This window comes from Tiliqua scincoides, chromosome 12, assembly GCF_035046505.1.
Source record: "Tiliqua scincoides isolate rTilSci1 chromosome 12, rTilSci1.hap2, whole genome shotgun sequence".
Lineage (NCBI taxonomy): Eukaryota > Metazoa > Chordata > Lepidosauria > Squamata > Scincidae > Tiliqua > Tiliqua scincoides.
This window is the reverse complement of record NC_089832.1, coordinates 1,277,110-1,297,297: the sequence shown is the minus strand read 5'-3', so window position 1 is coordinate 1,297,297 and position 20,188 is coordinate 1,277,110. Positions and strand designations below refer to the sequence as shown.

The 20,188-nt window shown below is 53.0% G+C and overlaps 2 protein-coding genes and 1 long non-coding RNA gene across 3 annotated transcripts; all 3 read right to left on the bottom strand.

Annotated features, from left to right (window-relative positions):
- Nucleotides 1-1,386: 1,386 nt before the first annotated feature.
- Nucleotides 1,387-7,174, bottom strand: C12HXorf65 (chromosome 12 CXorf65 homolog). The gene is made up of 6 exons (XM_066640222.1): nt 7,150-7,174; nt 6,240-6,326; nt 4,583-4,717; nt 3,763-3,831; nt 2,425-2,546; nt 1,387-1,767 (listed from the first exon to the last, which is right to left on the bottom strand). The coding sequence occupies exons 1-6, from the start codon at nt 7,172-7,174 to the stop codon at nt 1,642-1,644; spliced, it is 564 nt and encodes a 187-aa protein (XP_066496319.1). The 3' UTR covers nt 1,387-1,641.
- Nucleotides 7,175-9,445: 2,271 nt separating this feature from the next.
- Nucleotides 9,446-16,790, bottom strand: IL2RG (interleukin 2 receptor subunit gamma). The gene is made up of 8 exons (XM_066640114.1): nt 16,528-16,790; nt 16,020-16,110; nt 15,036-15,220; nt 14,403-14,545; nt 13,972-14,131; nt 11,381-11,474; nt 10,131-10,215; nt 9,446-9,987 (listed from the first exon to the last, which is right to left on the bottom strand). The coding sequence occupies exons 1-8, from the start codon at nt 16,649-16,651 to the stop codon at nt 9,802-9,804; spliced, it is 1,068 nt and encodes a 355-aa protein (XP_066496211.1). The 5' UTR covers nt 16,652-16,790; the 3' UTR covers nt 9,446-9,801.
- A 372-nt stretch (nt 16,791-17,162) lies between these two features.
- Nucleotides 17,163-20,049, bottom strand: LOC136663258 (uncharacterized). The gene is made up of 3 exons (XR_010795023.1): nt 19,620-20,049; nt 18,567-18,739; nt 17,163-18,064 (listed from the first exon to the last, which is right to left on the bottom strand). It is a non-coding gene; the product is annotated as an uncharacterized lncRNA (long non-coding RNA).
- Nucleotides 20,050-20,188: the final 139 nt, after the last annotated feature.

Genomic DNA, 20,188 nt, shown 5'->3' with positions numbered 1-20,188 from the left:
CATGCATGCTTGTTTAAGGACAAAAATTGGGCACTTGGAGAAGTAGTGCAACAAATTCCATCCAGGCAGCCCACCCCCTTTACCCTGGCAAAGTCGCTGGATCAGAACCTTGGCCATTGTTGATCCCAACATTTGGCCAAGACAGGGCTCACTGAGCCGTTCCAACAAGTGATTCTTGTCCTTTTGTTGCATCAACAAGCTCAGGGGTCTGCGAGGGGGTCTCTCCTGCATGCCTTTAGCAGACACCCACACTTGCAGTAGCAGAGGCCTGCATACTCACATTTTAAAGAGTGGTGAGTCTAAACCGTCTCTCTTGCTCTGCATCCCCTTCAATGAAAGCCAGATTTGGGCCTCTGATCTGTGGCTGATGGTGCAGTTGCTCTGAAAGTGAACCCAGAGCTTGGGGGTGAATTTCCATTTCTCTGATTCACAGGATTTGAGCATCCTCTTGGACAGGGGTGCCCAAACCCCGGCCCTGGGGCCACTTGCGGCCCTCGAAGCCTCTCAATGCAGCTCTCAGGGAGCCCCCAGTCTCCAATGAGACTCTGGCCCTCTGGAGATTTGTTAGAGCCCACACTGGCCCGACACAACTGCTTTCAGCCTGAGTGTGACTGTTTGACCTCTCACATGAGCTGTGGGATGAGGGCTTCCTCCACTGCTTGCTGTTTCACGTCTGTGATGCAGTAGCAGCAGCAAAGGAAAGGCCAGTCTTGCTCTGTGCAAGGCCTTTTATAGGCCTTGAGCTATTGCAAGACCTTCATTCATTCATATAAGTTCATCTTTAATATATTCATTTATGTAAATTTATTCAAATTTTAAATGTAAATTAATTCCCCCCCCCCCCCGACACAGTGTCAGGGAGATGATGTGGCCCTCCTGCCAAAAACTTTGGACAGCCCTGTTCTTGGGGTATCAGAAATCAGCACCCTTTCCATTTTACTCAAGTTAGGAGAGAAGCAACAGAATTTCAGTTTTCTGTACCATGCTCTCTTATGTATCCCCCCCCCCCCCCACGACCTGGTGAACTTGATGTACTGCCAGCCAGGAGGCTTGTGCCCTGATGGCCTACTGAGTGCCACCTGCAGCAGATGTTACCTGGCCATAGATGCTATCTTAGCCTGTAACGCACTCCCCCCACACCCACACACCCCAGTCCTGATGAATGATTGCCAAGGAGGTGGGGCTGCCGCCAGGCGTGCATCAAGGACAGGAGTGAATGCACACAAGCCAGTGCAGCCCTGCAACTGTGCCATGTACTTGCCGAGAGCCTCTTTCCTCGGTGTTCTGGCAAATCCACTTTCTGCGGCAGCTTCCCTTCCAAACCTCCAATCAGGAGGCTCCCTGGTGACATCAGCTCTGAACACCATAACAGGGCTCCAGCTCTGAATGCAAAATCGGCTCAATAGACAATGCAGCAGCAATGCAATGCAATGCACTCCACTCGGTGCCATAGCGCATCTCCCTCCTTCCTCCCCAGCATGTTGCAGGAAGAGAGGCTGAGCACCCCTGTGTGAGTCCTGGCCCCAGGGGCCTTTATTCAGATGCAGGCTCACAGTGGCGGTGGGCGATGGCATCCCAACATGGCTGCAGTACAGACCACCAGAGGGAAATGCAGCTTGCTCTGGGGGACTGTTTCACTGCTTAGCGATGCTTGTCCTTCCTGCTGGCTTCCAGTCGAGCCTTGGCAGCAGAGGTGATCTTCCGGGGCATGCCCTCTTCATCAAGGCTGCTTGATGCACCTGCTCCAGCCTTCCCGCTGCTTCTCCCCTGTGTGGAGAAGACAGTCACTTGGTCAGTGGATTGAAGGTTCAGTGATGGTGGTGGTGAGCCTACTCTCCTCTCAATACTGCACAGATGAGGCAGGTGCCTGCGTGGAACACCCCACTTCTCATCTTGCACAGGGTGGCTTTGCAAGCCCCACTCCCTCCACTGCTCTCCACTACCTGCCTGTGTCTGCTTGTTGAGTTCACTTATTCCTGCAATAGTTTATCCTGTGCTGATCTGAAAGCTAAGAGGGTGACAGTTCTCTGGGCTGAAGACAAACATCAGAAATGCATGTGTCGGCCACGGTTCTAAACACAGTCTCAATAGCTGCAGTTGTGCAAAGAAGCAGACTGCAAACCACATGGTGCCTTAATGTCCATGCACAGAATTTGCACATGAATGGTGCATGCTGGGGACCAGATGCATCCATTCCCCTCCCAGAAACTTAACTTCCAGGGACCCTGTGAAGAAGCAGAATGCTAAGGGAGTGGCAATGCTGGCAAACCGCACTGACACATTTTTTATTGGAGGCAAAAATAGGGACACTTCAAAAAACCTCCAGCACAGGGTTGCATCACATCTGCAGGGGAGGCAAGCTTTGGAGCCACCTCACTCTGGCCGCAGCAGCCAAGGAGAGCTGAACAGAGACGGGAGTCTTACCACCACCTGGCCTGCCATACTTGACAGGAGGGACTCCATGGTTGGGGGCTTCTTGCCATCTTGACTTTTGAGCATCTTGAGACGGCTCTTCTCCAGGAAGTCACACTGGTTGCGCAGGGAGTCTGCAGGGCAAGCAGAGAGGCCCTGACTGTCTTTCACAAGCGCATAAGAAAAGTCCTGCAAGATCAGGCCCAAGGGGTATCTAGGCTACCATCCTGTTTCTGTCCACAAGCAGGACTGAGGCACATCCTTCTCCTGCAGTTGCTCCCCTGTGACTGGTACCCTGAGACATGCTGCACTGAGAGTGCAATGCTAACCAACTTTCCAGCGCTGGCATAGCTGTGCCAGTGGGGTGTGTGCTGCATCCTGCAATTGGGGGGCACTCATGGAGGCCTCCTCAAGGTAAGGGAATGTTTGTTCCCTTTGCTTGGAGCTGCATTGCCCTGATGTCGGTGATGGAAAGTGGGTTAGGATTGTGCCCAGAATCTACAGGTGACAGACATGTCACCATCATGACTGTAGTTCTCCCCGGATTTCTAGAAAGGCCAACGGTCTCCACCACCAGTCACATATAGAGCACACCCAGTTTCCAAAGGGTTTTACAGTGCTTATTTTTGTGTTTGCCTTCACCATGACCCTGTGAATTCTGATGGGGGTCACTCCGCGGGGTCCAGCGTCCTGCTACACCTGACCCCTCAGTCTGACAACAGGAATGGAGGCTGTGTTGCCACCACTGCATCCAGCTCCCAGATCAGGAGTGGGAGCTCCCTGCTGCTTAATTAATCCCAGAAGAACAACGTGTGCCGGGGCTCCGGTCCATGTACAAAGACCAGCTTTGGATCTCAAAACTCTCCCCTCCCGACAACGCAACTATGGAGGCACAGGAGCACTCAATAACTCAGTGCATGTCAACAAGGGGAACTGCTGCCACTAATGGGCTTTGTAGCAGGACAAGTGATAGTAGGCCCCACTGGTATGGAGGCCACGTGGTACCAGCCTGCTTGACCTGCCCCAAAGGAACTGGAGATGACTGGGGTGGAGGGGTGATAGTGACAGGAACTGGCTGTACAAAAAAAGGTATGGCTGGGGAAAGGAGGGTGCGGAGCAGAGCCCCAACTGTAGGGCAGACCACCTGCTTCTGTGCACTACCATCCCTGGTGGTAGAGGTGGGATTCCCAAAAGTGGTGCCCACCAAAAGTGTTGGGGGGGGAGGGTTGAAAAGCCTAGCTGTAAGTGCTCAGGGGTGAAAGCAAAGTGCTTTGCATGTGCTCAAGGGCCCTCTAATCTGTTCTGCACACAGCAACTGCTGGGACCGAGCCCCGGGGCACAGGTTCTTACCCAACAAATCTGAGGGAGGGTACTTGAATATTGGACGGAAAGCCCGGTAGCTGTTTTCCTGTTTGGTCCCTGCAAAGAGACAGCCCGGCGTTAGTGGCTGCGAACCACTTCCCCCGTACATGTGATTGCATATTGTGTGCATAGCACTGCACTCCAGCAAAGCACGATCAGTGCCCAGAGATAAGTGGCGGAACGTTCTGGCTGATTATTCTCAGTGCCTTCTAGTCAATTACCTCTGGCAACTGCTGAGAGGTAAGCTGGCAGGAACCTGGACACACATGCAAAAACAGCCACCTCCTAGTTTAACAAGGGCTGTGGGGTGGACAGGTCTCAAAATGCATTGCATTAACCAGGGAGCAGCACACTTGCTCAGGGCTGGGACGGGTGCCCTTCTCCACAGTTTGGAGTTTGCCAGCTCTCTCCGAGGGAGCAAAAGAAATGTTGGCTGCTCAGATGCAGAATTCACTGACTGACTGTGACTGTCCTGCGGTGATGCCTGAGCAGACTTCGCAGCAGAGCTTGCTCCCAGCTATACCTTTTTTTAAAAGGCCCAGGAAATGTCAGGTTTCATTTCTAAGTTCCTCAAAGTGTTGGGGTGGGGAAACCATCATGATTTAAAATGTCTGTTATATGTCTGTGGCTTTGCTGCTGACACTTCGGTCACCCAACCAGTCCTTGGGAGCCCTGCGTGTGTCTGATTACGATGTCTGTGGGAAGGGACCCCTTTCTGGAGGCCAGCGATGTTGGCGCCACAATGACTCACACTCAGCTCTGGCTGCTACCAGCACCGCTAGGGGGCCTGCCTCAGCCTAGTGCATACCTGGGGCACCACGTTCCACCTTACATACGTAGTAAGTGCCCCGGGGGGTGAGGAACTTGCTGGCGTTGTCTTCGGGGAACTTGACAAGGAAAAGCAGCTTCAGGGTCCCATTCTCTTCACACAGGTCAATAGGATCTGAAAAGGGAACCCAGGGATGGAGGTGATGGTGCTGGATCTCTGCCGATGGGGTTGCCAAGCAAAGGCCTTCATGAGCAGGTTTTAGCACAAGACCATGTGCAGTTCTTGCTCATGTCTGCAGCACAGTCCAGATGTCTTCTCTGGAGGTTTCCATGTGCACTGGATGTGCTAAACTTTGTCCCTGCGATGAGAGCAACACACTTCCCACTGAGCAAGGATGTGAGTGCCGTGTGGCATCTCTTTACCTGACTGTTCAAATCTGAACATAAGAACATCAGAACAGCCCCTCTGGATCAGGCCATAGGCCCATCTAGTCCAGCTTCCTGTATCTCACGGCGGCCCACCAAATGCCCCAGGGAGCACACCAGATAACAAGAGACCTCATCCTGGTGCCCTCCGTTGCATCTGGCATTCTGACATAACCCATCTGGGGGTGGGAAGAAGGGATTGGGATCTACTGGTCAATCTCTGGGTGATCTGTGGTTGAAGGGTAAGCACAATTTTCCTCCCAATTGCTTAACTAGAGCAGCAACTGTTACCCTGCACATGTCTGATCTAGGAAGCTAAGCAGGGTCAGGCCTGGTCAGTACTTGGATGGGAGACCGCCTGGGAATACTGGGTGCTGTAGGCTTATACCAAAGTCTTTCGAGACTGAAGGTTGCCAACCTATGCTTAACTAGAGCAACAACAAAAAGGCTGCTGTCCTCCCTGCATGCTTCCTTTCCTGGCCATGAGAAACTTGCGTAGCTTGGAGCCTTGGGATTCCTCAGCTGTAAAATGGCACATACACTAAAGAGCATTGTCACCATAACTTCCTGTTTTTTGCACTTGCAAGGGGGCCTTGTGTGACCCTTCTCTCTGCCTCCATGTTTCTCACCTGCAGAAAGGGGCACTCATTGGCTGCCTTTGGGCCTCTCTGCAGGTCAGTCAGAGCTGTGCAGTAGAACCCTTGCGCTAGGGCAGGGGTGTCAAACATTTCACATAGAGGGCTGAAGTTGGCATTCGTGGTGTCTGCAGAGGGCCAGAAGTGACATCATTAAGCAGGTGATGGCCAGAAATGAGCACTTTGTTTTCATATAGAAACTCATTGGCTGCAAATGACACCCCCCCCCCAAAAGTGCAAATCTTATTCATATTTCCAAGATAAGAGACAGCCTAATTATTATCACAGTGGCCAGATAAATTGCTTCTGGGGGCCTCATTCAGCCCATGGGCCTTATGTTTGACACCCCTGTGCTAGGGCAACTAACATGTAGACGTGGATGAACAATATGTACAGGTTTTCCCAATGGGTGGTGCCCATGGGATGTGGTAGGTAGTTGGCTCCACTGCCCTGAGCAACCATTTTGCTCCTGGCTGTGATTCATGGGTCTTGGGTAGTCCCTGCAAGCCTGCCTATGAAACCACTTAGAGGATGCGGCTATGGCTGCATTCTGACCATTCCCCCATTCCTCCCAGCGACTCCCAGGACAGAGGGATTCCCCTCCCTTGGTGCTGTGGGAGCCCATTGCCACCTCACCTGTCCTCTCCAGGCCCACCTTGTCACGCAGGTAATGCATTAGGAGCAAGACCGAGCAGTTGATATTGGCCAGGAACTGCTGGTTGTCTGCAAGAAGAAGAGCCAAGGTTTTGGGAGGGACCTGCTTTTTCATTCTGAATCCCACACATGCTTCCCACTGTTGGCCAGAGTGGCATCCCAGCAGTGCCAAGCCCTGCAAATGTCTCCAAGCTGTGGCAGGTTCTATGTTACCCCTTGCGTTCAGCTGAGGATGGTGCTGGGCATTCAGAATTTGAACCCCAGGGCAAGGGTTCTGCACAACAGAGCAGCCAGGGGGCAAGTCCTAAATGCAAACTGCACAAGTGCATTGAAGGCATCTCATAAGGAAAACACTGAGGGGGTGGGGAGGATGGTGGGAGGTCCAGCTGACAGATCCTGACATCAAGCTACTTCCTGCAGCCAGCTAGACAGGTACAAGAACCCCCTGTCTAGTTTTGCTACCCACTCATTTTGACCAGAGGAAGGAAATGGCAGAGTCAATGGCAGATCAACTAGAAAAATCCCTGTTGAGTAGCAATGGTGAAAACCCAGCGATTGTGTTTTTGCTGCCTCTGGACCACAGGAGGAGGAATTTTTCACAAGCTTCCTTCTCTGCCAGCCTTGTGCTTCCATTCTTATGGATGGACAAACTGGGGTGATGCAGAGGAAATGGGGGGGGGGGTTTCCAGGTGTGCTCTGCAGGGGGTGGGGGCACAGTAGGATGCTCTACTGCAGGGTGATCCTTTTCTGTAGGCTTCCCATGCATGCTTCTCCAAACCACCATCACTGTCATTCCCAGGGGCCCAACAGAGTGGGGGTTGCTGGGTGCCTTGATCTTCATTCCCTCCATGGCTCCATGTCCCTGGGGTTTCATGGGAGAGTCTGATCTTACCTCCATGCTTAATGCAGATAAACATGCCCCAACTACCTTTGCCACAGCTGGCCGTCTGCCTTCTGGGCCACCCTGGGGTGATTATGATGCCTCATAACCTCATAATGGAACACTCCATGAGGACAACTTGGACACTGTCCATTTCCACAGCCAGCTGGGCCTGGCAAGCAGCCTGGCTCAGGACAGATGCCTGGGCTGGGGGGAGACGACAACAACAACTGCAGCCCAACTTTGTTGCTGGAGAGTCCCAAGGACTCAAGAGGATGAACAGAACCTGTTGAAGACTCCAACATCACACAAAGGGGATGCTTTGGAGCTGGAGAGGGGGCCGTGAAAAAGGCCAGTCACTGAACTGTATGCAACCAAGGCAGGCGGTAAGACTGCACGGGGGGGGGGGAGCATACAAACCCCAATCAGGGCTTGAGGCTGCAATGAGGCCAAAGTGCCAACAGAGTGAGAGTCTGAAGGGGAAGGTGCCAACCTGAGAAGTCCACCACTGAAAACCAAGAGCCAGCCTGGGGCTTGTGCAAACTGATATTTTTGAGGGGAGATGTGGTTGAGTGTCCAGAAAGGCTGATGGACAAACAGCAGGCAAGAAAGGGAAACTGAAGCTGGTGGATCCAGGACTGAAGTCACAGGGCCAGGCTTAGCAGGGCATGGAAGACAAGACCAAATGTTTCATTCCAGGCACTGCAATCAAGTGGGTATGTGGCTTTCCTCGTGGTTCTGATGCAAAATGGGTTTGGTAGTCTTAGGACTGCAACCCACCACAGAACTATCTGGGTGCAAGTTCCTTCAAATGTAGTGGAACTTATTTCAGAGTACAATTGCACAGGCCTACACTGCAAACATGGCAAAAAACACCTGGCGGACGACCCATTTTTTGTTTGAGGTTGCACTAAACCATAGGAGTTGTGGCCAGGCTTCAAGTTCCAAGGGTTGAAAGGAAGATGGCCACAGAGAAGCCAACCTGCACTTCTCAATAGACTCCATGCAAACTGAGAAGTGGACTTTGCCATGAAAAAGTGATTAAAAGATCACGAAAGTCTTAAAATAACACAAAGAGAAAGTTGTGCGAATACAGAAAACTCTTCCTTGTGGTGCCAAATTCCCGGGATGCTTCCTGGATGGGTGCACAGCATGTCTGATGAAAGTCAAAAGAGATTAGAATGGCATTCGACTCTGGATGGTGCTACAGAGGTTGACCTGAATTCTGCGGGGAGAGGGCACAAGGGTAGTGTGCAGGGTAGGGCAAGCATCAGAAGGATAGTGTGGTTGGATGCAGCAGCTCGGCCCTGAGTGGAGCTGGGTGTGGGGAGAGGTCACAACTGGCCACCCCTTAGTCCTATGAATCCAAAAATGTTCCCTTCCATCAAACTCAGCCAACAGCGGGCCACCTGTCCAAGGCCTACCTGGGGGCCAGCAGTAATTAAAGCCCTGACACTGTAAGGTGAGCTCAGCAGCAGAGCACATGCAGTGTGTATGCAGTAGACCCCCAGCTCCAGCTGAAAAAAAGGATAGGGGAGCAGATGATGGGAAAGCCCTCTCACTCCCTGTGCTGGAAATCTGCTACCTGCATTAGACAGACCACTGGCCTGACTCAGAGCAAGGTGGGGTCCTGTGCCTGAGGCACTGGTGGTCTCAATTGGGTAGCCTGCAAAAAGAGGGGGGCTGCTGGCCTGTTCTCGCCTTAACCACTGCACCTCTGCTGTGAAAGGTGGGGAAATTACTGTGATTTTCAACCCAGCAGGAGCAGCTTGCAGGAGCAGCCATGGGTTCCACTGGGCCTGATGGGGCTTCAGGCTCCAGCCTGGCTCCTTGGTCTATTTGAGTCTCTTCAGCTAGCCCCTCCCCAAGCTGCCACCTGTGACTCCCACTTGCTCAGTGTGAGTGGGAGGATGAGACTTCCTCACCCTAATCGCCTCCTCACTGGCCAGATGAACAGGCCCAGAGCCAACAATAGCCAGAGACCATACATGTTGGCAACCTTCAGTCTCAAAAGACTCTAGTATCGCGCTCTGAATGGTGGTTCTGGAACAGCGTCTAGTGTGGCTGAAAAGGCCAATCTGGGAGTGACAATCCCTTCCACACCGGGAGCAAGTGCAGTCTGTCCCTGGCCTGTCTCCCTGGCTATGGGCCTTCCTTCTTTGCCTCTTTGCCTCAGACTGTTGGCCAAGTGTCTCTTCAAACTGGGAAAGGCCATGCTGCACAGCCTGCCTCCAAGCAGGCCGCTCAGAGGCCAGGGTTTCCCACTTGTTGAGTGGGAGACCACTTGTTGAGCCAGAGAACAGAAAGGTAAAATACATAGGTCTTTTATTGGGACATACATAATGAGCGTTCCCACAGAATCATGAGAGAAGATGGCACAATGGCCACACAAAGCAGGGAGGCAAAGGGCTGTGGGTGCCTGTGAAGAGAGCAAAGGGGCTTAAGAGAGAGGGGGGAAGAGCCATCAGTGCAGAAGGACAGACATCTGATCCTCTAGAAGGCTGCAGGCCCCAAGGAACCTTGGGGGAGCTACCCATGGAGCCACCGCATGGGAGAGGGGTGGAGAACGCCGTGCCCAGGAAAGGGTGGCCAAATAACTGGCAGAAGTATCACCAGCTTCTCACCTGGGAGTGTTCACACTCGCCAGTAGTTGTTCTGCAGGCACTACTCAGGGCTGATCTTGGGGATGTGGTCTGTGGAGCCCCCGGGCACCCAGCCTGCCTTGCCCGCGGCGTCATTACTGACGGGCAAGTAGCCCCCACCAGGAAGCAGTTCACTGACACGGCAGATGCTCTCGCGGTAGTTGGGCTTAAAACTCTCCACAGCATCCTTGGAGACTCCGGCCCACTCCTGAGGAACAAAACACATTGGGAAGGACTTCTGTGAGGCATGCGCGCTCGCACGCACGCACGCATGCACGCACACACACACAACACACACACACACACCCAGCACAGCAGAGAAGGCACAATGCTGCAAGTCAGGCTTCTTACCGAGAAGTTGCCCTGGTAGGCAGTGAAGAGGTCCTCAAACCTTTTGCTGGGGTTGGGGATTCTGGGCATCAAGACCAGCCACACCCTGTGGGGAGGGAAAATAGGTTGGGGTGGGCTTCTTTGCCAAAAACTATCTGGAAGCCTCTAGCTGGAGCAGCCAGATTGGAAAGGCCGAGGCGAAGGGAAGAGGGAGCCTTCCCTGGAGAGCCCGACATGTAATGAGGCTGCATTATTGATCATTCCGAAGAGTCACTGTGTCAGGCTCTCTCACAAAACTCCGTCCTGGCCATTCAGCCAAGTTGTGAGCTGCACTGGTCACAAGGCCAGATCGGTTTTCAGTCCACGAAGATGGGAGGGCTGTGGAAAAATTGACCTCATGGTGTACTGAAAAATCAGGCTGGCTGAGCCACAAGATGATCACACTACCCTGCTGTGAGCTGCAGTGGGCTGTGAACTTGCTGCTCTTTGGTGACCACTTGTGGGGGGGGGGGAGGTTCCTGTGAAACACCATCTGGCCTGCAGAAAGACCACCCTAAATGCATTTTAATTTTTGCAGTGAGTGTTCTTAGAGATCTACTTTTGATGCTTTAAAAAAAAAAAAGCCTTTGGAAGGGCTCTCACACTACAAAACTAAACTGTTTCCCTTCCGTAGTCCTAGGTATCCTCTGTTCGTGATGCTGATTGCCCAAGATGGTGAGCAATGGAGTCAGTTCCCAGGCTGTTCAGGACAACCCTGAACTTCTGAAATCAGGATTCCCCTTCCCTCCTGGCCACAACTCTGCAAAAATAGCCTTGGAGACACCTGCAGTTCTTGTGACAAAAGATGCCTACGAGGAGGGGGAGTCAGAAGGCAGCTCAGAACCTGGGTGATTGGCAGCAAATCTGCAGGGGCTTGACCCACCCCAAGACCTTCGCAACCGCTCTCTGTACTGGCTCTGGCTGGTAGCCCTTGGGGTGACTGGAAAAGTATGAAACAGGAGCCTCCACCCTGAAGTCTTTCCCTTCCTGGTCTACAAACTTTGGCTACGAACATTCTTTTGTCTCATAACTCTGTGATGTTTCAGATACTGCAGACAAGACTGAGTGAGGGGAGAGCGTGGGGAGTGCCTGGTCTCATTGATGGGACACCCTGCAGGCTGCGTGGGAGTTGGCTGCCTCTCACTTCCAGCTCCTAATTGAGATTGGTCTTGAGCCACAGAGCAGTCCTGGAGCAAAGCTGGTTCCTGGGCTGGCCAGGCTGCCCGGCTCACCTTTCCATCCGCATCAGGAGCACGAGGAATGCCAGCAGGAGCACAAAAGAGCCAATGGGGAACAACACATTTCGGATCCAGAACCAGGCACTGCCTGCAGGGAGAAAACCAGAGCAAGCCAGGATAAGCCACCCACAGGGCTTCTCCCCATCTCTGGCCTGTCCCCCAACGAGCTGTGAAGACAGCTTGGGGAGGGACCACAAGCTTTTGCGTCCTGTTCAGCTCCTTCTTGTACTATGCTAAATAACCCCTCAGAGTAACATCAAAGCTGTAGTGCAGTTCTGCTCCTGAGCTCTCATCCAAATCTCTCCTGCGAGGTTCTTCACGCCCCGGACTTTGTTCTCACCAGTTCATTTAACACAGTCCAAAATCCTCTCTCTGGCCCCTCTTCAAGTAAGGAGAGCAGAAAGCACCAGAGCCATAAGAACAGCCCCACTGGATCAGGCCATAGGCCCATCTAGTCCAGCTTCCTGTATCTCACAGCGGCCCACCAAATGCCCCACGGAGCACACCAGATAACAAGAGACCTCATCCTGGTGCCCTCCCTTGCATCTGGCATTCTGACATAGCCCATTTCTAAAATCAGGAGGTTGCGCATACACATCATGGCTTGTACCCTGTAATGGATTTTTCCTCCAGAAACTTGTCCAATCCCCTTTTAAAGGTGTCCAGGCCAAACGCCATCACCACATCCTGTGGCAAGGAGTTCCACAGACCAACCACACGCTGAGTAAAGAAATATTTTCTCTTGCCTGTCCTAACTCTCCCAACACTCAATTTTAGTGGCTGTACCCTGGTTCTGGTGTTACTTGAGAGTGTAAACAGCATCTCCCTATCCACTCTGTCCATCCAAGCAGAAGCACCCCATGGCAAGAGGGAATGCGCGCAGGGGAACCAGCTGGGCTCCCACCAGCTCCCCAGTCCTGTAGCAGTCTAGTCCCAACAGACGTCCCCTCCTTTGCTGGTGGAAGTTCAGAACATCTGGAGGGAACATCACCCTCCAGTCTCAGAGCTTGCTTTGAGAGTGACTGGTGGTTTCCCATTGTCTCAGGGGGTGCCTGCAAGCAGGAATCAACCAGTGCAACAGATGCTCACATCCTGACTGTCAACACACAGGCAGGCATCATGTCCAAGGGTTGCAAGTACAGTACTGTACATCTCCTTTTGAAATTGCATGTCCCACAGCAACCAGGAGGGGGCAATGGTGTGTATTCCTGAGAAGGAACTGCTGAGAGATTCAGATAGCATCTGCTGGTTCTCCTCACCTCCTCAAGGATTCCTAGAAATGACTTAGCTCAATATTTGGCACATAGCCAAGGTGGGGCTCAGGAGAACCTGACACCCCCCCAGAAAGTTCTCTCTTCTTTTCTCTTCCCCATGGAAGAAGCAACATCCAATCCTGAATTACACTTCCATTTATTTCAAAATCTGCAAATGGCGGGAGTGGTTGAATATCTGTACTGCTCGCTTCTTGCTCCTGGTGACCTGCTGAGCAGACAACAATGCACCTCGGTGGAATCAGAAGCAAGAGGAGCTGAGCTCAGCAGGCTTCACACCTCTAAAGGTCCTCTCCTGCTGTTTTTGCTTGCCATGGGCTGTCCTGATCTGCAACCCTTCTGAGCTCTTTCCAAACCGTCCAAAGAGTCCATCCTCTGCCCACAGACCCAGACTGCTCTCTCCCCTTTCTGACATTCACACACACACACCCGGATCTTGCTGCACAATGCTGATGTAAAACAGAGTTGCTGTTGCTCTGCAGTTGGGGGAAAGGGGGTGGAGGCAAATCAGGGCTGAACCAGCCAGTCCTTGGACCTCAAACCCAGTGAGACATGTGAGAAGGACCCTGTGTCTGCTCCCAGTAGTAACCTGAGACCTCAGGGAAAATCACAGAGCACTTCTGAGCAGGCTTCAAAAGTGGCCTTGTGGGGATCTCCAGCCCTCTATCGCCACTTCCAGGATGTCAAACAGCAGTGGCAAGGACAAGTCTGAGTCAAAGCTTGAGATGATGCAGCAGTATCCGGCCTCCTTGGGAAGAGGAGGCAAGTCCCACCTGCACTTTGGATCAGGGCTGTGAAGCGTTCTAGGAAGGGGGAGAGCATCAGGCACTCTCCCAAACGCTCCACCTCCGGCTGCTAAGTGCTGGGGCAGCAACTCCATCTCCCCCGCTAGTTCTGGCCTCCTGCCTCAGCCCATCTCACTTCCAGGACCTCTGGAAACCAGCAACGGACATTGCAAGTGTGGTGGATGATCGCCCAGCAAACCTGATGCAGGCACCGGCAGCCCTAGGGTCAAAATGTGCCCCATCCACCCCGCCTTCCATTTGCACCCATCCTGCACCATGCCCCTCCCTGGACACCACTGCGGGTAGTTCCTGCAGGCTCACTTTGGTGACAAGAGCCTTCCCTGAGATGGCAGTGAAATATTTCTGAATTATGCCAAACCCGGCGCGTACGGCTGAGGGAGGTGAAAAAAGGCACAGCTACCTGGCCTTGACTACAAGCGGAAGGCTCCGTCACCCTGACTCTAGCAGTGACCTTTGGGAAGGGGACTGTAGCACTCCCCTTGTGCCCGCCAAGAAAGGCCTTCCGTACCATCGGTGGTCTTTTCCCCCCAATAGATAGGGCCAGTCATCTCACTCCAAAGCTTGGTGGTCCCGCAGTTCTGATTGACCTTACTGCGGACGTAGAAAGTGTAGAATTTCTTAGGATCCACACTGGGTATGTTGAACTTCATCCCAGGTACTATCTGCTCCTGCAAGGCAATTTGGGGAAAACGTCATTCTGCGCAATGGAGAAGAAAGCAGCAGCTCTATTTTGCCTTTCACCAGCTGGCCTGGTGCTCCCCCCCATAGGTTGGGGGGGTCAGGTCCATGCATCTTCCCTGGGCTCTGCTGGGAGAGGGAGCCAGAGCACAGAGGCAGCGCAGGAGCTCCTGGAGTGGGCTTGTTTCCCCCTTGCTGATCACCCCCATCCACCCCCAAACTGTTCTCAGTGTGCCAATGCTACAGAGAGGGACCCAGTACCGTCCATTCAGAGTCCTTGTTGGTGCGGTACTTGACAGCATGGGCCAAGCAGTGAGGGGGGTGGTATGTCGTGCTCCAGGTCAGCTCTAGCTGGTTGTCACTTTTGTTCTGGACAGTGAAGTTTATGGGCGGATCTGGTTTCACTGCAAGAGAAAAAAAGAGCTTGGTGGGAAACTGAGTGGGAGCAGGTCCCACCCTTCTCCAGTCCCCTCTTCAGAACCAAGAGCCTTTCACCAGTGACACTTGTTTTCTTGCTCTGATTTCACTTTGCATGCTGTGAACCTGCCAGGGCTAGTCACGGAGTCTGGGCTTTCGACTGGCTGTGAAGCTGCGTCTCCAGGAGGGGGAGCCACCAACCCGGGGTGCTGCTGCCTTGGCCCCCTTTAATGTTGTTCTCTGTGGCCAAGGCCTGATCTAACGCAGGAGCTAAGAAGGGCCAGACACAAGGCAGCCTATTTGGGGCCTCCACTGGGAGCAAAGGGCTGGGATCCTGCAGAGCAAACGGGAGCAGGCAGCTAGGGCTGTAGGTGCCAGTGGGCAAGGGAAGGGGGAATTCTGGCATCCTTTTTCTTGAGTGTCCTTTTTGTGAATGCAGCACACTGGTAGTTCGGTGCACCAGCAGTAACTCCATACCAAGATGTTGCAGTAGGCCAAGCTGAATAGGAATGGGGTTCGTGTGACTGGCATTGACGTAAACGTTGAAGGAACAACAAGTTTCGATCTCCCCGCCATCAAGTCGGCATCCTGTGTTGATACCATCATCGGTTTGGAGGTAACGCTTGCATTCTGTGATGGGAGAGTTGCCGCTACCAGAGTACCTAAGCAAAGAGGAGAGGGCAGGTGAGTTCTCCCACACTGTGCACCTTTGAAAGAGGAACAAGGAGCCACTGTTACTGTCCTGGGACCCCATCAGGCAGCTTTGTCCTATGGGAACCACTGTTTCCAAAGAGCCACCAGGGTGCATTCAATGCTAGAGCCCTTTGGCACTGCTGAAATATCTCTTTCCTCTGAGCAGTTGGAAACAGAATTCCACCAGACACAGCATCATGTTGCCAGCAAAGCCCTTCCCCTTGGCCAAGATCCTTCTACAGTGTTTACTCAGAAGTAAGTCCCATTCAAAGGCTCTCTCCAACATTTTGTACAAAGTGTCTTCTTTGCTGATTCTGCTCTTTGTTTTACTTCCTGTTGACCACAACTAAGGGCCAGTTGGTTGCCTTTCTCAGTTGTCCCTTAATATCAGCTCCTGTTCCAGCTGGTGAGGAGGTATAAATGACTGATTTTCACTTTTTCTTTTTCTTTCTATGTAGCCATTCAAAGCGCAACTGACAAGAGTAATCCCACCCACCCCCCGCCATCCAGCCATGCTCAACATGTAGCAAAAAATGGTGACAAAAATGCCAGCTAGTAGAGCCCAGCTAGAGCCCAGGAAATCCTCAGCAGAGCTTTGCTGCGTTGGCACTTTAAATAAGTTTGAAAAAAAAGCTACAAATCTGGACTGAGCAGAAGAGAGAGAATTCTGCCCCATGGTTCAAGGAGCCTCGTCCCTGGGGCAGGAGACTGAAAGGGAGCAATCCTGATGGATGGGGACTGCAAGGGTGGGGGGTACAGGGGACTCACCAGTAGTACAATGAATAGTTGACCGCCGGCTTCCCTTTGATGGCCCAATCACAGATCAGGTACTCCTCGTTGTAGTAGATGCACTTGACACCTGCGAGAGAGGGCCCACGGTGGCTGGAGGAGCCCTTGGGGCCCCACCTGAAGGCATGCTCTGCCTATCACCCCTTTACCTCTCCTCCAGCCCTCAAAGCAGAAGATGGTGCTCTCTTTTCTTGAGCTGCTGTGGTAAGCCACAGCACCCTCTTCCCACGGCTCCTCCCCAGCACTCTGCCCCAGAGGCAGAGGTTCAGTTCCTCTCTCTCATGGCCAACCAGGATATAAAGAAGATCCATGCTGGGGGTCCATCAGTCCTATAGCAGCCAGCTGGATCCCTCTGGGAAGCCCTCATGAAAGCAACCAACTCCAACAGGACTGCAGAGAAGGCAGGAGCTCTGAAGCCAGGAATGGCAGGCACCTGGAGACTTCTTCTTTGCAGCTCAACAAATTCCCCCCTCCCCCAAAAGGTTACCTCCAGACGTGGGGCTGGCTGCCGTTCGCTCACGTGGCCCTGAGAACAGGAGAAGCGCAAGCAGCATCCTGGCACCCCCCCAGACCTCCATTGATGCTCTGAGCAGGCCAAGCTGGGCGAGCATGTCAGGTGCCTGCTCGGGCAGGCTGAGCAGGAGGGATGTGGCTTTGAAGCGCCTCAGCTGCTACGGGCCCAGAAACGCTCTTTCCGCCTGTCATGTCTTCCTGTGGAAAGCCCCGGCTCCTCACTCTGCACAAGGCTGAGGGGCTGAAACCAGGGGTGGGGAGGCCACTGGAAGGTCCAGCCCTACAGTCCTAACTTAGGTGCGAGCAAAATGCAGGGACAATAGATCCTGCCCATTCCACTCCCTTGCGGGCCCAGCATGTGCTTGCACTGCCTGTTCATTATGGTTGATCCTGCAAACATGCCAGGTTCCGGATAAAAGGCCTTTGGACTGAGCAGTTTCAAGGGAGGGCTGACACTACCAGTCCTTGCCCTTCACCCACGTGCCTTGAGGCAGCTGCAAGGAATCCCTTGGGTTGCAGAAAAAGACCCATCTAAAGGGACCAGGGCACCGAAGCACCTCCTCTGCCTGGAAAGGGCTAAAACGTCCGAGGTTAGAAAAGGACCACTACAGGAGCAGGAGCAGCAGGAGCTTTATAAAACTGGTGCACAGAGAGAGGCAAGGGAAAGGAGCTTCCTCCCTCATCATGTGGGGGGTCACCCCATGGGAGGGGTCAGCTCTGAACAGGCAAGGAGTAGCTTCTCCTGCAAGGCAGGGAGACACTACCAACCTCGCTGCCACAGGATACAGCCACGGCTGCTGGTTCAGACAGCTTTTAAAGGGAATTATTACTCAGGGAGCTAGGGGACAAGTCTACCAGCATCTACGGAGGCTTTTCCTTCAAGCCCTCATGAGCTTCCTCCTTAGTCCATGGGCGAAACAGGATGCTGGGCAAGCTGGGCTCTCCTGCAACTGATCCAGCTGGGCTCGCCTGACGTTCTTATGCAGTCAGTGTAAATCTTGCCCTGCCCCTCTCATCAGAGGAGGGCTCTAAGGTTTGCCCTCAAGTCCTTCCAGGCTGTTTTGTTCTGGCAAGCAGATATGGCACCGGAGGCTGCCCTGAGAGGCCCGCTTCAGCCGGAGGCACTGCATGCAAGGTGAGACTTTTCTCCTCTGTGCTGCAGTTGTTTCTGGACAACTACACAAGGCCTCAAACGAAGCTCCGTTCATCCCACCGTCCTTCCATCACATAACTCAAGATGGCTCACGTGGGGTCCTCACAGTTCTCCATCCAGACACTGACCAGCTTCAGAGCGGCTTTAGGAGTCTTGCTGCAGCAGGTGCCTTCAGACCACACCCTGGGATATACTCTTTGGGGCTCCTTCTGGAAAGATGCTCTCCTATAATGCTGCTCTTTTCCCCCACCATTCCATGGGGCACTCTGCTGAGTTGTCCAATTCCAGCCCTCACTGGAATGCATGTTTTTGGGAACTGTCCCTCCAGCTTCCTCGGACAAACTCAGGTCAAGGCCCCCTGATGGAAAGAGAACCAAAGTCAGACACTGGAAGGCAGGAGAGGATGAAGCCAGTCCATTCTTGGTGGATCTGGCAGATCAGCTCACATCCTGGCTAAGAGGGCTGTTTTTCTGTGCTTGCAAGGAATGACACCAATATGAACTGCTCAAGGAATGCCGAATATCCTGCCTAGAAGCTACTTGGCTATGGCTGGCCTTGGGAGACAAATGAAACATGAAAGCCTGAAAGGGAAACAAAGACTGTGCTGGCAGGTTCTCTCTCACCTGCACAATGAAATGCTTATGCCACATTTCCTCTAGGTGATGGGTAGGTTTGCCCCTTCTTCCCCAGGCATTTGCTCTTGATCCTTCAAGGGCAGCCCAGCGCACAGAAGTGAAGGAGGCAGAGTTTGACGTGGCATGAAGAGGAAAGCGACAGGAAAGGCTTCACCTGCTGCAATCTAGAAGATGCATCTAAACTCATATTTTTGAATGCCCAGGAACGAAGTGTGCTCTACTTACATGGGGCTGCTGGCAAAAGAAACTCCCCCCTCATTGTAGTCGCCTGTACAGTGCCAACCATGCAACATCGAGAGTCTGCAGCACAGAGCCAGTCCAAGGATTCACTCTTGGGAGAACGACAGAACAAGGGGCCTGTTCAATCAAGAAAACTCTCTCTCTGTTCAGCAGGTCTCCTAAAAAATGCAGAAGTAGTGCATATATACACCAATCCATGCAAATGAGGCACTTCCTCCACCAAATCTGGAGGTGCCACTCAGTCCTCCAAAAGCCCTCACTCTACTTTCTAGCTGTTGCTTGTGCTTGAGACACAGGCTTGGGATAAGTCCTTGATAGCAGGCTCATCACCTCTCAGCAAGCAAGACCTTCTGGCAGGGGTCCCCCAGTTGTCACTACCAGGGCCACATCTCTCAGTCTTGCCCTTATGGTGGGCCAGAACAGATCCATTATACAAAAATAATGCCTACATTTTGTGCTTGCTTGATAAGAGAAAAATATTTGTGGCTGCAGGGCTGCTCGTGATCTTTATCAGCTGGGCTCCTGAGGTAGTGACCCAGCCCAGGAGTGCTTCACGTAGCAGGAGAAAGAAGATGCCTTGTGGTGGGCTGGGGTGGAGGACAAGTTGGGAGGGATGCAGCAATCTGTCGATGGATTTGATAGCATCAACCATGATGTCCCTTCTGGGTTCCTTGACCGAGTTGGGGCTGAGGGACAGAGCTTTGCAGTGACTCCAGTCCTTCCAGGAGGATACATCCCAGAAAGGGGTATTAGCAGAGGTGAAGGAAAATGGTGTTATTTACCTTACCCAGAAATAAGCCCATTCTGTTGAGAAGACTTAGGTGGTAATCCTATTTTACTCATCAGAAACAAACACATCTAGCTGTTGAGGGAACTCTTGATTGTTGTTTTGACTCTTGGCTTCTGGGGCACCACAGACCTCTGGGCGCCACCTTATGTCTCCCCCCCCCCGGGTGCAATTTAATATCCACATGAAACTACTGAGGCAGTGGGGGGGGAGGTGGGGGCTGGAATGCCAGGCTGATAAGTTGCTGATACCTGTTGCGGCAGATCAGAGTCGCTGCTGAGTTGATGAACCATCACACTGGGAGAGCGGGGGAGTGCTTGAGAAGGTGGGTTGGCCAGAAAAGAACAGCTTTGAGGATGGTTGTCTGTGGAAGCTCGATGCTGCACAGCTGGAAGAGAGAAGCACACCGTGAAGGGAGCATCTGGTGAACTGAGGGCTCTGCAAGTCTTTTCCACAGAACAGACTGTAAAAACCCCTTTGGAAAAAGGTGGTTGAGATCAGCCTGCCTGCCTCGACCGCCTTGAATGCTGTGCAGCAAACAGAGAAGGGTGGCACAGAAACACCTGTGTGTCTTTGTACATAAGTGCTATGCCCAGACATGTTTGACCCCCAGCTCTATCCAGGGGAGCTGGGTGGGGATCTGGGGTGAGCAGGTGGCTGTTCAGGGAGCGCAGATCAAAGAAGGAGGAGCACCAGCTGTCTATGGGAGCACACAAGGCCACAGACCGCTGCCCTGGCGCCCACCCCGGCTCCTCCCCCAGGACTGCCCCCAGACGGCCTCCCCCATCAGCCTCTCCAGCCCCTTCCAGGGCGCCAGGCA

Coding starts and splice junctions, on each gene's coding strand:
- C12HXorf65 (XM_066640222.1), bottom strand. CDS start 7,174: ATGTTTATCTGCATTAAGCATGGAG. Junction 2,547..3,762: donor CCCTCCCTCAGATTTGTTGG/GTAAGAACCTGT, acceptor CTTGCCCTGCAG/ACTCCCTGCGCAACCAGTGT. Junction 1,768..2,424: donor GTATGGCAGGCCAGGTGGTG/GTAAGACTCCCG, acceptor TTCTCCACACAG/GGGAGAAGCAGCGGGAAGGC.
- IL2RG (XM_066640114.1), bottom strand. CDS start 16,651: ATGCTCGCCCAGCTTGGCCTGCTCAGAGCATCAATGGAGGTCTGGGGG. Junction 15,221..16,019: donor AACTATTCATTGTACTACTG/GTGAGTCCCCTG, acceptor CTCTTTGCTTAG/GTACTCTGGTAGCGGCAACT. Junction 14,132..14,402: donor ACAAGGACTCTGAATGGACG/GTACTGGGTCCC, acceptor ATTGCCTTGCAG/GAGCAGATAGTACCTGGGAT.